General features: G+C 46.0%; 1 protein-coding gene across 1 annotated transcript in view; it reads right to left on the bottom strand.

Moving 5' to 3' along the window:
* The window catches only part of SLC6A11 (solute carrier family 6 member 11), a 188,346-nt gene that overhangs the window by 23,319 nt on the left and 150,405 nt on the right, over positions 1-14,622 (bottom strand). Inside the window, exons 10-11 of the mRNA XM_060239877.1 lie at positions 2,753-2,865; positions 263-400 (exon numbers count right to left, since the gene is read on the bottom strand). Of these exons, the coding sequence (XP_060095860.1) occupies positions 263-400; positions 2,753-2,865 (251 nt within the window). The remainder of the gene's footprint in view (positions 1-262; positions 401-2,752; positions 2,866-14,622) is intronic.

The raw sequence follows: 14,622 nt of genomic DNA on the forward strand, positions 1-14,622 counted from the left end.
ATTTCCTCCATTATTTAGGGGGTTGACCTAGATGACCCTGGAGGTACCTTCCAACTCTATGATTTTATTATTCCTATGCAGGGTATGCTCTGGTTAGTCATGGTTGAGAGACCACCAGGATTTCAGGCAATGGCAAACCACCTCTGAACATTCTTGCCTTGAACACCTTACAGGGTCACCGTAAGTCAGTTGCTACCTGATGTCATGTTCCAACAGCAACAAATTTTCTACATTACAGCTCTGTAAGAAAACAGTTTCTTACCTCTGTTAACATAATAAGACCAATGAAATATGACACAATCGAGAGAGCAAGTATCAGCAGTTCTCGTCTGTATCCCCTTCGGAAAATCTTTGGATACATATCCACCACAGCTGTTACGAGACTTTCAACACACACAAACTGAAAAAAATAATGCAGGGGAGGAAAGGATACACAAAAAAATTATCATATGACTACTGAATAACATCTTGCATTCTTTACAACCCAATCCTGCATAGCAAAGAAGTCTCCATCTGTATCAAAGAAGTAAAGTACCTTCTTACATGAGGCAAATGAGCCAGATTTGTGTTTCTCACTTCTCCAAACCTTGTATTCAAAACTGTTCATATACACTTCTGTTAGCACCATTGCTGTACTAGAAGAATGTGGCTCATGCTAGATTCTTAGCATACTTTGTTATAGGATATGAATGGTAAGCTCTACTTGCCCCCTTCTCACTCTGGAAGTGTAGTTTGTGTGTCATTCCCATACCGCTTGAGGGCATTTTTATTGGAGTTCCTTGACAGAGTACTACATCAGGAACTGAATCTCAATATAACCCTGGAGTACACTTAATATGAGTGATATTCCCAAGGTGATTCGATTAGCTTCTGTGCTATATTTCCCAAGCACACACTAACACCGTTCCTGTGCCACACTGCCCCTTAATTCTTAAAATGTGAATGTGTTTTTGGTCTTGAGACAGAAACTGTCCAGTTGTAAGATGCTTAGAATTGGTATCTGTTTTTTAGATTATACTGTAAAGAGCTATTTACTATGGTAATACTATAGTAATCCAATATGTCACTACAAAGACTGGTTGTTTGATTTAAATTCATCAATAATTTTTACAGCATAGTAATCCAAGCACAACAGCCTTGGTCTTCTATCCATTCTGATATTTGATTACATGATCATACCCATCTAGTTGTTATCATGCAACATATGTTACACTTGCACTAAGATTTAAAACTTATCAAATCAGCTAACTCCAACTAAAAATATGCATTATAAAATAGAGAAATTAAAGTCAAGAATCCAGGACAGGGTACACTTTTAAGTAAACAGACATTTGACCAACAGAAGTAAAGAAAGTTTATATTTAATATTTCAGATCTGCTCTTGAAATTTTTACCAAATTGTTCCCCCACCCCCGAATTTCTGTCTCTCTTGATTCAACCTGATTTTGATCACTTCATCAAAGATGATCAAAGATGTCAGTTTAACAGTTTGATTATATAATCTAATGTGGCCTGTTCTCTAATAATCTAGCTCTAGGATCTGTTCCTCAATCCAGGAGGTTAACCATTTTGTTATTATGTTTTTCCAATTAGTAAGAATTTTATTGGATTATTTTGCCAATTACTAATAATCTTATTGGAATATTAAAAATAAACAGTATTTTGGGCTATACATCCTCCGTATTTTAATGTATTTCTTGGAGTAATATACTGGGATAGTGTTTATAATGCAGTGCAATATATAGGAAGAGATTTTTCTGACATAACACCTCAAAAGAACAATATATTGGTATAGTATTTAGAAAAACACAGAGCGATTGTACTGTAATGCAATAAAAATTGAAATATATTTCCCTACATAACACTGAACCCCATCCCAACAAAAGGAAAAAAAATGCTGTTTGTTACCTTCATTCTTGAGAGGAGAGTAATGGAGCATCTTAGTTAACTTCCCAGAATTAGAAAGGATTGTTACATATTTATCTCCTATTTTGACATACTTATTGCTTCACTGTTATTCCCCTTTATTAAATCTAAACAACTGTTGACCCTAAATACTTAATTTGTTGTTCCTTTTTTGTCTCTGCATACCTTAAAATATCTTCACCAGATTACATGTTAATTCACTGTTCAGACTGTCTACAACAGAGGTGGCCAAACTGTGGCTTGGGAGGCACATGTGGCTCTTTCACACATATTGACTGGCTCTTGAAGCCCCTACTGCCCCATCGGCTGGCTTGGAGAAGGCATTTGTTTCTTTAAATCACTTCTCTAAGCCAAGCCATCCAGCAGTTTGGAGAATGCATTTAAAGTTAAACTTGTATTCTTTCCATCTCCACCTCCCCATCTATTTGCCTTCCTTCCTTCATGTCTTGCAGCTCTCAAACATTTAAAGTTCATGTCTTGTGGATCTCAAACATCTGATGCTTATTCTATTTGGCACTTACGTTAAGCAAGTTTGGCCACCTCTTCTATTTCTATGTATCTGAGGAAGCATGAACACACATGAACTCTCATATCTTGATCACAAAACTTTGTTGGTCTTAAAGGTGCCACTGGACTCTAATTTTGTTTTATTGATTAATGATAAAATGTTGTAGATACAGTGGAACAATTATTCCATAACTTTATTACAACTTTATTCCATAACTTTATTACAAGTAAGTAACAGAAGATTCTCCTAGCTCAGAAGAAACTATGGTCTTAGCATAATTTATAAGCGTACTAGGTTCTACATTACTGTAATCCATACCTGACTATCTAGTCCAAGAAAGATGAGCATCATAAAAAACAGAGCTGCCCATAATGGAGAAAGAGGCATCATTGTTACAGCTTTTGGGTAAGCAATAAAAGCAAGTCCAGGTCCTGAAAAATAAAACAAGAATTGTTTGTATTTTAGTAACAACCTCTTTATGATTATGTTAATGACTGGTAATAAAATAAAATATTCACATAGTACGCTCTAGAAAATGGTCAATATTAGTCACCTTGGTGGCCCTAATAGGGCAGGTATAGGGATATAAATTATGTAAATAAAATAATATTATGGCTACGAAAATGCAAACATGACAAGATGATGTTACAGTCAGCAAAGATGGCCCCTTCCTACACATCCAGGAAAATGCTGTTCATCACTTCGGGGTCAGGCAGCAATTTTTCTCCAGGCCTGTTTCCAGGTATCTTGGAGAGGGGCTTTTTTGCCATCTTCTGGACTTGGAGAAGGGGTGTGTGTGTAGGAGGAGTGAGGTACCTGTGATTTTCCTGCATTGTGCAGGGGGTGGACTAGATGACCCTGCAGATCCCTTCCAACTCTATGATACTATGATTCTACTAGCCTGAAACCTGTGCTTCACTATGGCATTTAACTACCTTAAATTTCTTTCTTTCTTTCTTTCTTTCTTTCTTTCTTTCTTTCTTTCTTTCTTTCTTTCTTTCTTTCTTTCTTTCTTTCTTTCTTTCTTTCTTTCTTTCTTTCTTTCTCAAAGTTTATAGGCATGTCTTGATAACCAGAACTTGTCTTCAGCAAATAACCACTGTTTAGTTTACTTTTAAATTAAATTAAAAGAGAAAGGGGTATGTACGACTTCCATTGCACTACTATACTTCCCCCATTAGTTGATTTAGCCCAATGGGGTTTTACTGCTGAAGGCAGCATGACGGGATGAGAAGGAGGAGGTGGCTCAGACCAGTGGAGATTTTGGAGCTGCCCACCTTGTCTCTCTCTCTCTTTTTCTCCTTGCTCCTCCCTGGGTCTCCAGTTTCAATTTAATTTCTGTCCTAACCACCACCGCTGCCTACAGAGCTTTGGGGGGGCCGAGTTGTGGGGGTGGTCACCTGCCTGCCCCAGGTAAGCAGCTGGGGAGGGGGGGCTTCTGTGGTGCAGGAAGGAGGAACAGGAGCTCACAAAAACAGGTTTCCTACCTGTAACTGATGATCTTCGAGTGGTCATCTGTGCAGTCACACTGATGGGATATAGGCGCCCGCGCCGATCTCGATCGGTATTCTTGAAAGCTGCGGATTTCCGCGCCCCAGGTCCAGTGCGCATGCGCAGAAGCCCCACCGCGCATGCTCACAGGGACCGGAGCGGACATCCCGCCAGTTCCTTCTGACCGCTGCGTAAGCCCTTAGAGATGGACCGGCAGCGGAGGGGAAGGAGGGCGGGTAGTGTGACTGCACAGATGACCACTCGAAGATCATCAGTTACAGGTAGGAAACCTGTTTATCTTCTTCGTGGTCTCTGTGCATCACACTGATGGGAGATTAGCAAGCCAGAGACCTACCTGGAGGAGGGTGCAACGGTCCATCAGCGAGAAGCCTCTTGAAGTACCGCACGACCCACTGATGAGCGTCTACGCCAGTTCAGGTCCAACGCATAATGGCTCACAAACGTATGCGAGGAGGACCAAGTGGCAGCATCACAAATGTCTTTCAGTGGTATTCCTCTCATAAAGGCTGCCGACGTCGCTAGGGTTCTAGTGGAATGAGCTCTAACTTGTCTTGGCAGGGGTTGCTTGTTCAACAGGTAGCACAGTTTTATAGTCTCAGTTATCGACTTTGAGATCCGCTGTGACGAAACTCTTACCCCTTGCGATGTTGTGGAATATGAGACAAAGAGTCTAGGGTCCCTACGTCCAGGCCTTACTCTATGTAAGTAAAACGAGAGTGCCCTCTTTACATCTAATGTATGGAGTCTCCTTTCCGAGTCTGTACTTGGATTAGGAAAGTATGTGGGTAGGTAAATTTCCGCATTTAGGTGAAAAGCGGATGTTACTTTCGGAAGAAAGGTTACATCAGGGCGCAGTCCCACGCCCTCTGCGCTGAATCTCAAATATGGGTCGTCGCAGCGCAGTGCTGCCAGTTCACCGACCCTGCGAGCAGAGGTAACGGCCACTAAGAAGGCTGTTTTCCAGGATAGTAATTGCAAGGAACATGTCACCATGGGTTCGAAGAGTTTCCCTGTTAACGCCCGCAATACTGCTGGGAGGTCCCAAGCGGGGGCAGGGACTCGTACCGCAGGGTACAATCTTGCCAAGCCCTTTAAGAACCGTTTCGTATCAGGGTGTGAGAACACCGAGTGGCCTTCAAGTTGGTCATGGTTAGCCGATATAGCGGCTAGGTACACTCTCACCGATGACACCGTTAGTCCCTTGTCAAGGAGTGAGAGTAGAAAGTCTAGTATTAGTGGGAGACCTGCTGTCTTAGGTTCCCTGTTAGTTTTGTTCACGAATTGGCTAAACCTCGTCCATTTATATCCATATGATTTCCTAGTGGATGATTTTCTGCTGTGTAGAATGACATCCAGGGCTCTATCAGATAATCTTGTCACACCAGTCTCCACGCCGTGAGTTTCAAGTGAGGCACGTCGTGGTGAATCACTCGCCCCTCGTGTGATAGTAGAAGGTCTGAGTTCGTCGGAAAGTGGTGGAACATTCCGCAAGACAGCTTCAGTATCGGGGAGAACCACTGCTGTCTGGGCCACCATGGTGTGATGAGAATCCCCTTGGGGCGTTCTAGTTGAATCTTGTGAACGACCCTCGTGATCAGTGGGATCGGTGGAAAGAGGTACACGTGCAAGCGAGCCCATGGGATCAGTAGTCCATCCCCCAACGACAGAGGGTCCGCACCCCCTCTGCAGCAAAATTTGACGCATTTCGAGGTGTTGCGTGTGGCGAAGACATCCACTTCCGGTGTGCCCCACTTCTGGAATACCGGGTGGAGGAACTCCCAATTGAGTTCCCACTCGTGGAGTGAGGCCCCTCCTCGACTGAGGTAATCTGCACAGGCATTCAGATTGCCCGGTAGGTGTGTGGCTACTAGGGTAGCGTCCGATTCTCTGCAAATTTCCCAAATCTTTAACGCTAGCAGGCATAACTTTCGTGAGACTGTGCCGCCCTGTCTGTTCACATAAGATAGGGCTGTGGTGTTGTCTGTCAAGATCGCTACCGTTCTCCCCACAATCAGGTGACGGAATGAGAGAATGGCATGATGTATGGCCAGCAGCTCTAGGAAATTGATGTGGTAGTGCAGAAGATCCTGAGGCCATCTGCCCCCCACACACATGTCGTTTGCGTGTGCTCCCCAGCCCCATAAGGATGCATCCGTCGTTATGGTCAACGTAGGAGTCTGTCTGTGGAACGGGGCCCCTTGGAGGAGGTTCTGCTTCTCCTGCCACCAGGATAGGGTCCAGACTACCGGCGTCGGGACAGTCAGTTGGCGCGAGGGGAGGTCTGTCTGACAGTTGAACACGCGCAGGAACCACAACTGTAGTATTCGCATGTGGAATCTGGCGAATTTCAACACTGCCGTTGTCGCTGCCATCAGGCCCAGGAGGCGTTGGACTTGAAACGCTGTGACTGTAGGGTTGGTTAGGAATACGTGTATCAGAGACCTGATGTCCTCCGCTCTTTGTGTCGGGAGAAATGCCTTGCAGGCTTGTGAGTCCAAAATGGCCCCTATGAATTGAACCCTCTGAAAGGGCTGCAGTGCCGATTTCTTTAGGTTGACCTGTAGGCCTAAGTTTTGTAGAAGGGTTAAGGTGACCTCTATATGCTGTAGTAATAGAGGTTTTGAGCTTGCCACCAGTAGCCAATCGTCTATGTAAGGAAAGATAGTGATCCCTTGTAGACGTAGATGGGCTGCCACCACCACCATAGTCTTTGTAAAAACTCTCGGTGCCGTGGAGAGGCCAAAGGGAAAAGCTTTGTATTGGTAGTGGGAGTCTCCAACTGCAAACCTGAGGAACTTCCTGTAGTCCTGATGTATAGTTACATGAAAGTAGGCATCCTGCAGGTCTAGTGTGGCCATCCAATCCCCTTGGTTCAGCAGGGGTAGGATGTTTTGAAGAGAGACCATTCTGAATTTCTGGTTTGGAATGAAATAGTTCAGGCCGCGTAGGTCCATAATGGGTCGAAGGCCTCCATCCTTTTTTGGAATGGTAAAATATCGGGAGTAGAAGCCTTGCCCAATCTGGTTGGCTGGCACGCGTTCTATTGCATCTTTTCGGAGAAGGGATTGAACCTCTGTCTTTAGTGTGAGGGATACCCTGGTGTGGATGACTGTGGGAACTGTAGGGTTTTCTCTGAATTCTATTTGATAACCCATCCGGATTATCGACAAAACCCATTTGTCCGTAGTGATTGTGGACCATGCCTGGTAATATGGGAAAAGTCTGGTATGGTCCGTGTCCAAAGGGGAGGGGGTAAAACAGGGGGAAGGGCAGTCAAAGACCCTGTTTGGACGGTCTATTCCCCTTTTGTCTGGATGGCTGTGACGGAGTAGGTGAGTACTTCGTTTTGGGGTTGTACGGAGGTTTGGAGTAAGATGTGGAGCCTTTGGGTCTCCATTGTTGTTCTGTGGGTTGCTTGGGGAACGGCTTCTTGTTCCACGGCTTGTTCCAGGAACGTCTCCCTTGGGTCCTAGATGAGATGGGAACCCCCAAATTGCGTGATGTTTTAATACTTTTATCCATCTCTTGCAGTGTAGTATCTGTAGTGGAGCTGAATAATCCACTTCCATCGAATGGGAGATCTTCGATACAGGATTGTGTATCCGGCTGGAGCACCGTAGATCTCAGCCAAGAGTGACGTCTCAAGGTGATCGCTGAGGTAAGTGTCTTTGCTGCGATATCACCTGCGTGTTTGGCGGAATTGATTTGCTGTTTTGCCAATGCAATGCCTTCCTTTTGTATCTTCTTCATTGCCTGTTTTGTTTGTTCAGACAGGTCTGGTAGAGCCGATAATTGGTCCCATAGGGCGTATTGATAACGGCCCATACACGCTCCATAATTCGCAACTTTTATTCCTAACGAACCTGCTGTGTAAAACCTTCTGCCCAGGTTGTCTAGCTTTTTCCCCTCTTTGTCCGGGGGAGAGGCGTGTGTCTTTCTGGCCTTCGAGGATGATGCTACTACTACCGAGTTTGGTTTCGGGTGTGTAAATAAAAACTCTGCTGTGGATTCCTGGACTCGGTACATATGGTCCAGCCTTCGGGAGCTTATCGGTGTTGAAGCTGGTTTGTCCCACGACGATTTTGTGGTGTGGAGCATGATCGTTGTAAGCGGTAAAGCAACGGCCGTCGAGGTGTCCAGCTGGACGACATCGAACACGTTGTCGGTGACTACCGGCTCCGGTTGGACCGTCGGTAGCGACAGGGTGTGTGCCATCCGTCTAATTAGGTCCCCATACAATTTTAGGTCCTCGGATGGGGATATGGGGAGCTCTTCGCCCACCTTACTCGATGGTGCCGATTCCTCTGGGGAGGAGATGTCTTGGTCCTCCCGGGGGGAGCCTTCCTCAGATCTGGGGGAGCCTTCTATGGATTCCGAGTGCTCCGAGGAGTGCTTGGGCGTCTCCGGCGCTCTTGGCGACTCCGGGGTCTTCCGACTCTCTGAACTCCGCCGTCGAGGGGAAGTTTTTTGTGTCTTTGGCGGTGTTGTGTCAGGTGGTTTTGACACCGACGGTGTGTGCCGTGGTCGGTAAGATGTCCGGGATCTGACCGAGGCTTCAGACTGCTGGTCCCAATCTAAATGTCTAGGTGGGAACCAGGGGAACATGGAAGGCATAGGGCAAGACCCGTATAGGTATTGCCATTGCCTCTGATCCCACGACATTGGGGGCGGTGGTTTCCGAGGAGAGCGATCTCTGTTGCGGGAGCTTTCCTCTGAATCTCGGGATCGATGTCGACCCCGGGGACTACGCCGAGGGCTGTTTGAGTAGTCGCGCCCGAGGTCTTCTCTAGGTGTGGTGGATCGATACTTCTTGGGGCTTCGGGTTCGCCGATGATCGGGGCTGACCGACGGGTCTCGGGCCGGTGTCCGGGGTTGAGCAGTGTCCTCCGCCGTATGTATTTCTAGTGGACTGCCTTCAGCTCCCGACTGCTGCGATAGATCGAAGTCGCGGTCCGAATCAGAAGAGATGGCGATTTGCGTCGACATCGATGCCAATGCCGGGGGGCTTGGACGGCGGCGAGGGGAAGCGAATAGCTTCAACGGCGGTACTCTCGCTGCCGATTCCGACGGCGATGTCGGGAGCGAAGTCGCGGACGATCGATGTTTGTCCGACTTTTTCTTCTTCTTCGCTTCCGGCTGGGGTCCCTTCTCCTCCCTTGGCCGTTTTGCAGGAGTGGAGGAGGCGGACTTTGATGCCGAGCCCGTTTTTGTGGGGCGATCGGCGTCGGAGGCGCTCTTGTCGGTGCCGAGCGACTCCGATGTCGACGGTTTGTGCGACAGCGTCGACATTTTCTTAGGCGACAGAGCCTTTTCCATCAGCGCCGCCGCCAAATGGCCCGCGCGGTTTTTCTTCGTCTGGCGGGAAAACTTCGTGCAGTGAGCACACGCGTCAGGGATGTGTGCTTCTCCTAGGCAAAAAAGGCAAAGAACGTGCCCGTCTGTGGGAGCGATTTTGCTACCGCAGTTCTTGCACCGTTTGAAAAATCCCCACCGTTGTTCCATGCGGGGGGGGGGGGGGGGAGAAAGGGCGGGAAGAGAGAGTTGAGGAGAAAGTCTCGGAAAGGTTTTGTCTTCCCGCTCCCTAGTCTTTACAAAGACTGTTGTGTGGTCCAAGCCAAACAAAATTTCTGTTAAATTCCAAAAATAGCAACTTCCAAGAAAGGATTTCTACCGACCGTGGCGAGAGATCGACTGATCCAAGCGGCGGTCAGAAGAGAACTGGCGGGATGTCCGCTCCGGTCCCTGTGAGCATGCGCGGTGGGGCTTCTGCGCATGCGCACTGGACCTGGGGCGCGGAAATCCGCAGCTTTCAGGAATACCGATTGAGATCGGCGCGGGCGCCTATATCCCATCAGTGTGATGCACAGAGACCACGAAGAAGATCCTTAGTGACGTCCCCTTTCCATTATGCAGCACATGACCCCAAGTCTCTTGGCAATAGAACCACTTTCTTCATCCAAAAGAAAACAGGTCAGTTTGGAGACTGAGCCAAGGGTAGAAAACAGTGAGACAATCCTGTCCATTTATGGAAATAAAATTAAACATAGTTACAAGCAAATAATGTGCCTTTATTTAAACCTTGTTGCAAAAGGAGGGAAGATGCAGTGAAATAGTGCTTTCAGTTCTGAAACTGTGTGCATGCACTGACAGTGTACAGGGGTGACCATCCTTTGCATAGTCCTGGGCAGTCAAAATACCCCCTGTGCCATTGCATGCAGTTCTGGGTTATTTACTGCAAGCACAGTACCTCTGTGCATGTGCAGAATGCATGGTGCCTCTATCCTTGTTCCTGTTCAGCTCTAGAATTAACATTCGAAGTTTCTAGGCATGTCTTGATAACCAGAACTTGTCTTCAGGAAGTAACCACTGTTTAGTTTACTTTTAAATGAAATTATAAGAGAAAAGGGTGACTTTCCACTGCTATGCTTCCCCCCGCCCCCATTAGTTGGTTTAGTCCAGTAGGGGTTGTCAATGCATGGACCTTAGCAGCAGAAAAAGAAGCTGGTGGCTTGGTAAGATTTTCTGGGATCTTGTCACCATTCATGATAATTAGAACATTGTAGAACAAAAGTTAAAGTCCCGTACCAACTTTAAGACCAATGAAGTTTTATTCTGGATATAAGCTTTCATATGCATACACACTTCTTCAATATTCACTGCTGTATTTATGTGCTCACTACATCAGTTTTGTTACATTGTTCAGAAAAACGGAAAGGTTAAGCATTAGGGGGGGGAAATCAATTTGTCTTGCAAATTAGTGCCCCCCCTCCCCGCCGCCCAGAGCCACACTTGCATGTTAGACTGTTTTTCCAAGGTGCTTGGGGCTTGGAGAGCCAGTTTGGTGTAGTGGTTAAGTGTGTGGACTCTTATCTGGGAGAACCGGGTTTGATTCCCCACTCCTCCATTTGCACCTGCTAGCATGGCCTTGGGTCAGCCATAGCTCTAGCAGAGGTTGTCCTTGAAAGGGCAGCTGCTGTGAGAGCCCTCTCCAGCCCCACCCACCTCACAGGGTGTCTGTTGTGGGCGAGGAAGGTAAAGGAGATTGTGAGCTGCTCTGAGACTCTTCAGAGTGGAGGGCGGGATATAAATCCAATATCATCATCATCATCTTCTTCTATAAGAATTTACCTACTACATCCAAGATCCCCAGTAAAATATGCCACCTTTGTGAAACCTGGACAGAGGCATCCTTTCTTTTGTTCAATCCCAGATCCCCTATAGACTTCAGAAAAAGGATCATGTGTGCTCTGAGCAGATGGCACCATGAGGAAGCTCCAGTGCTGCTGGTGACCAGAGATCCTATGCCAAGTGGTAGCTTTTTGTACAGGGTCACTTCAGGTTCTGGACATAGGAAGCCATTTCACTAACACTTCCTAGAATGACTGGCCTCAAGAGGGCCAACAGAATCAATAATTATTCCTTCCTTTTTTGGTGTTTTTGTTTTTTCTTTTTAACGTGCATGTATTTGTCCATCTGGAAGTCATAGCAACGTCTGGTGACTGACCTGTATTGGGGGTCTGGAGGATATTCAGTGAGATGGCTGAGTAAATCCTGCTCCTGACTCCTGACTGCTGGTATTCCAAGAAGATCTGTTGGCAGCAGAGGAGAGGACTTGCAAGAATGGGGTTAAATGGGCAGGAAGGGACTGGCTGGATATTAGGAAAAACCTTTTTACAGTTACAGTTGTTCAAGACCAGAATCAGCAGCTACCTAAGGGGGTGGTGAGCTCCTTCTCACTAGCAGTCTTTAAGCAGCAGCTGGACAAGGGGTGGGGGCACAAGTAGGCAGTCTCACCTAGGGTACCAAAAAGCCTGCCACTGGCCCTACCTCAGCAGGGTATAATGACAGAGAGTCATTTTCTTCAGCGGAGCTGATCTCTGCCATCTGGAGAACAGTTATAATTCTGAGTTATCTCCAGCCCTCACCTGGAGAGTGAAAACAATGGTTCCCCAGGAGGAAGTGGCTGGTTTGGAGGGTGGAATCTATGGCACTGTATCAGTCTGAAGTTCCACTCCGCCTCAAACCCCACCCTCTCCATGCTCCACCCCTCAAATCTGCAGGGATATTCCAATGTGGAGTTGGCAACCCTATGTCCTTCCCTGCAGCAGTAGCTATGTTTTTCCCCAAAGCATTTTATTAGAGAATAAACTCAAAAGGAAACATACGTACAATAACAATATAGGAATACACCTTAAAACTGATATGCAGAAAAATTGGCAATGTAACAAAGATACATTGGTACGTAGGAACTACAAAAGCCACTACGTACCAATACATTGGTACGTCGGAACTACAAAAGCAGCTACTGCTGCTAATAAATCATGTTGGTGGCATCCACTGTGGATTTAAATTCTTGTTTAGATTACAGAAATTCCAAAACAGGTAACCAAACAGTCATAAAGGACAATGAGTATGGGTCTATTCATTTTGTGATATATTTTCTGCAAATTTATCCATAATACATAACTTCTTCAATTTCATTGCAGTAGCAATGTTATTACACAGGCCCAGGGGTTTGGGCTGGGCACTGATGAGTCAGTCAGGACACCTGTTCAATTGTCTGCAGTCTCTGTTAACTGATTTTTACCTCAGAACATAGAGCTCACAGCTGACCAATCGGAGAGAGGGGTGTGCAAGCAGGCAGCAGCCTGCCAGCCACACAGCACAGCTTTACCCCTATGTGAAAACACATTTTATCCCTTTTCACCCCCTTGGGGGTGGAATTTCTTCAAATCCCTTCTTAGTAGATGCTTACATCATGGAAGTAATGCACTCCCCAAATTTTGGGTTTCTAGAGCCAGGGGTTAGGGCTGGGTGTTGATGTCAATTAGGACACTTGCTTTTATACAGAACTTTTTTTGAGCAGGAACGCACAGGAATGAAGTTCCGGCTGGCTTGGTGTTGGAGGTGTGGCCTAATATGCAAATGAGTTCCTGCTGGACTTTTTCTTTAAAAAAACAGCCCTGCTTTTTTGTATATAGACTAGCATAAAACCCATGCTTCACTATGATATTTAACGACCTTTAGTCCAGTTATAATACTTCTGTGTATCTAAAATGTTTTTGTGTTGTAGGAAGTGTGTTTTGTTTTTGGAATTGGTTTTGTAGTATAACAGCATAGTAGCCAACCTTCACAAAGGTGTTTGAATAATGCAAAGTATGTTGATGGAGAAAATAGATGAAGTGAATTTTTAAATATAACATTTGTTTAAGTAATATAAAAGACAATATTGTAGTTTTTAAAATGTAGTGAAAAATACATACAATCTTTTTTCCCTCTCTACCAAAGGACTTCTTTGTAGACCGCACCAGTTGTTCTGCCCTCAGGTGCTAGGATCACCAGGCTGCTGGGTGAGCTCACTCTGGAGCAGGCCATGTAGAACTGCCCATGTGAGAAGTAGTCCTCTGAGTTAATTCCTGCCATCTTCAACATCCACCCCTGGGACTTGTTGATGGTCATAGCAAAGCAGGCCTTGAAGGGGAACTGTAGTCTCCTGAACTTGAAGGGGTTATCCGATGGTATGAGTGGTATTCGTCATATGAACACCGACTCCCCCGAACACTGCTGGTGAGCAATGTGGCCTTGATGACATTCCTGTAGAGTGCCTTCACTCACAGTCTGGTTCCATTGCAGAGTTTGGGTGGGTTGAGATTCCAGAGCAGCATCACTGGAGCCTCCATTCGAGGAGAAGCTTGTGGTGGGAAGTTGGGAGTACCATGTCCAGGGCGGTCTTCAGGTCCTTTATGTAGCTGTTGATGTTGTGTACATCCTCTGCAGTTGTTTAACCAATCCCTGTTTGATGGCAGGAACATTGCTGCACCTCAAGCACAGTTCCTTTTCATCCTTGCCAATGATATACATTTGTGGGAATTGGGCTTTGTGTTGAGGTGCTGGCAGCAGACTTCCAACCAAGTGGTACACCTGTCCCTGAACTTTTAAGGTGGGTATGAAGTCATCTCATAAGAACCTGCTTGGCCCTGAATGATGTTATGCTGAAGCATCTGTTGTGCTTATAAACATGGTCCATAAAATGGGCATGCTCAGAGTGGCTGCCCAGTAGCAGGCTGTAGAGAGGCTCAGGCAGAGGTTAGAAGGGCAGCTTGACATTACTGCCACTTGAGGTCCTCCTTCCACTTGAGGGCACTGCAATACTTACATTTGTGTGTCATGGTACCCAGAGCTAGAATGATATCCACCTCATAAACCACATCATATGCTATGCCTGAGTGAGCCTTGACCTTCCAGGGAAGTGATTGCCTCTGTACTTGTGTCCCAGGATTCCTTTGTTCATATCAAGACTGTACCACTCTGTGCACCTCGGGGTGATCTTGCTGGTATTTGGTCATCACTGCTCGGCATGCCACAGGGGTACTATGCACATATTTCTTTACTACATCCCTAAGTTGTTTCCCCTTTTAGGATTGGTGTATCTGGCATTATGTTTGCCAAAAACCCTCCTAGGGGGCAGTAACATGTGAGAAGACTGAGGGAAGGGTTATGTGGTGGTTCAGGTTCAAGTTTAATTTGTTTAATGTTTTTTTAACTGCTAGAGTTCAGAATTGTAAATGTTTTATTGTTGTGAGTTTCCCTGCGCCTGCTTTGGTGGGGAGGGCGAGATATAAATCCAATAAATAAATAAATGAGGGAGGCACACATTTAAATGGTTTCTAGAATGG

Source organism: Heteronotia binoei, chromosome 5, assembly GCF_032191835.1.
Source record: "Heteronotia binoei isolate CCM8104 ecotype False Entrance Well chromosome 5, APGP_CSIRO_Hbin_v1, whole genome shotgun sequence".
Taxonomy (NCBI): Eukaryota; Metazoa; Chordata; class Lepidosauria; order Squamata; family Gekkonidae; genus Heteronotia; species Heteronotia binoei.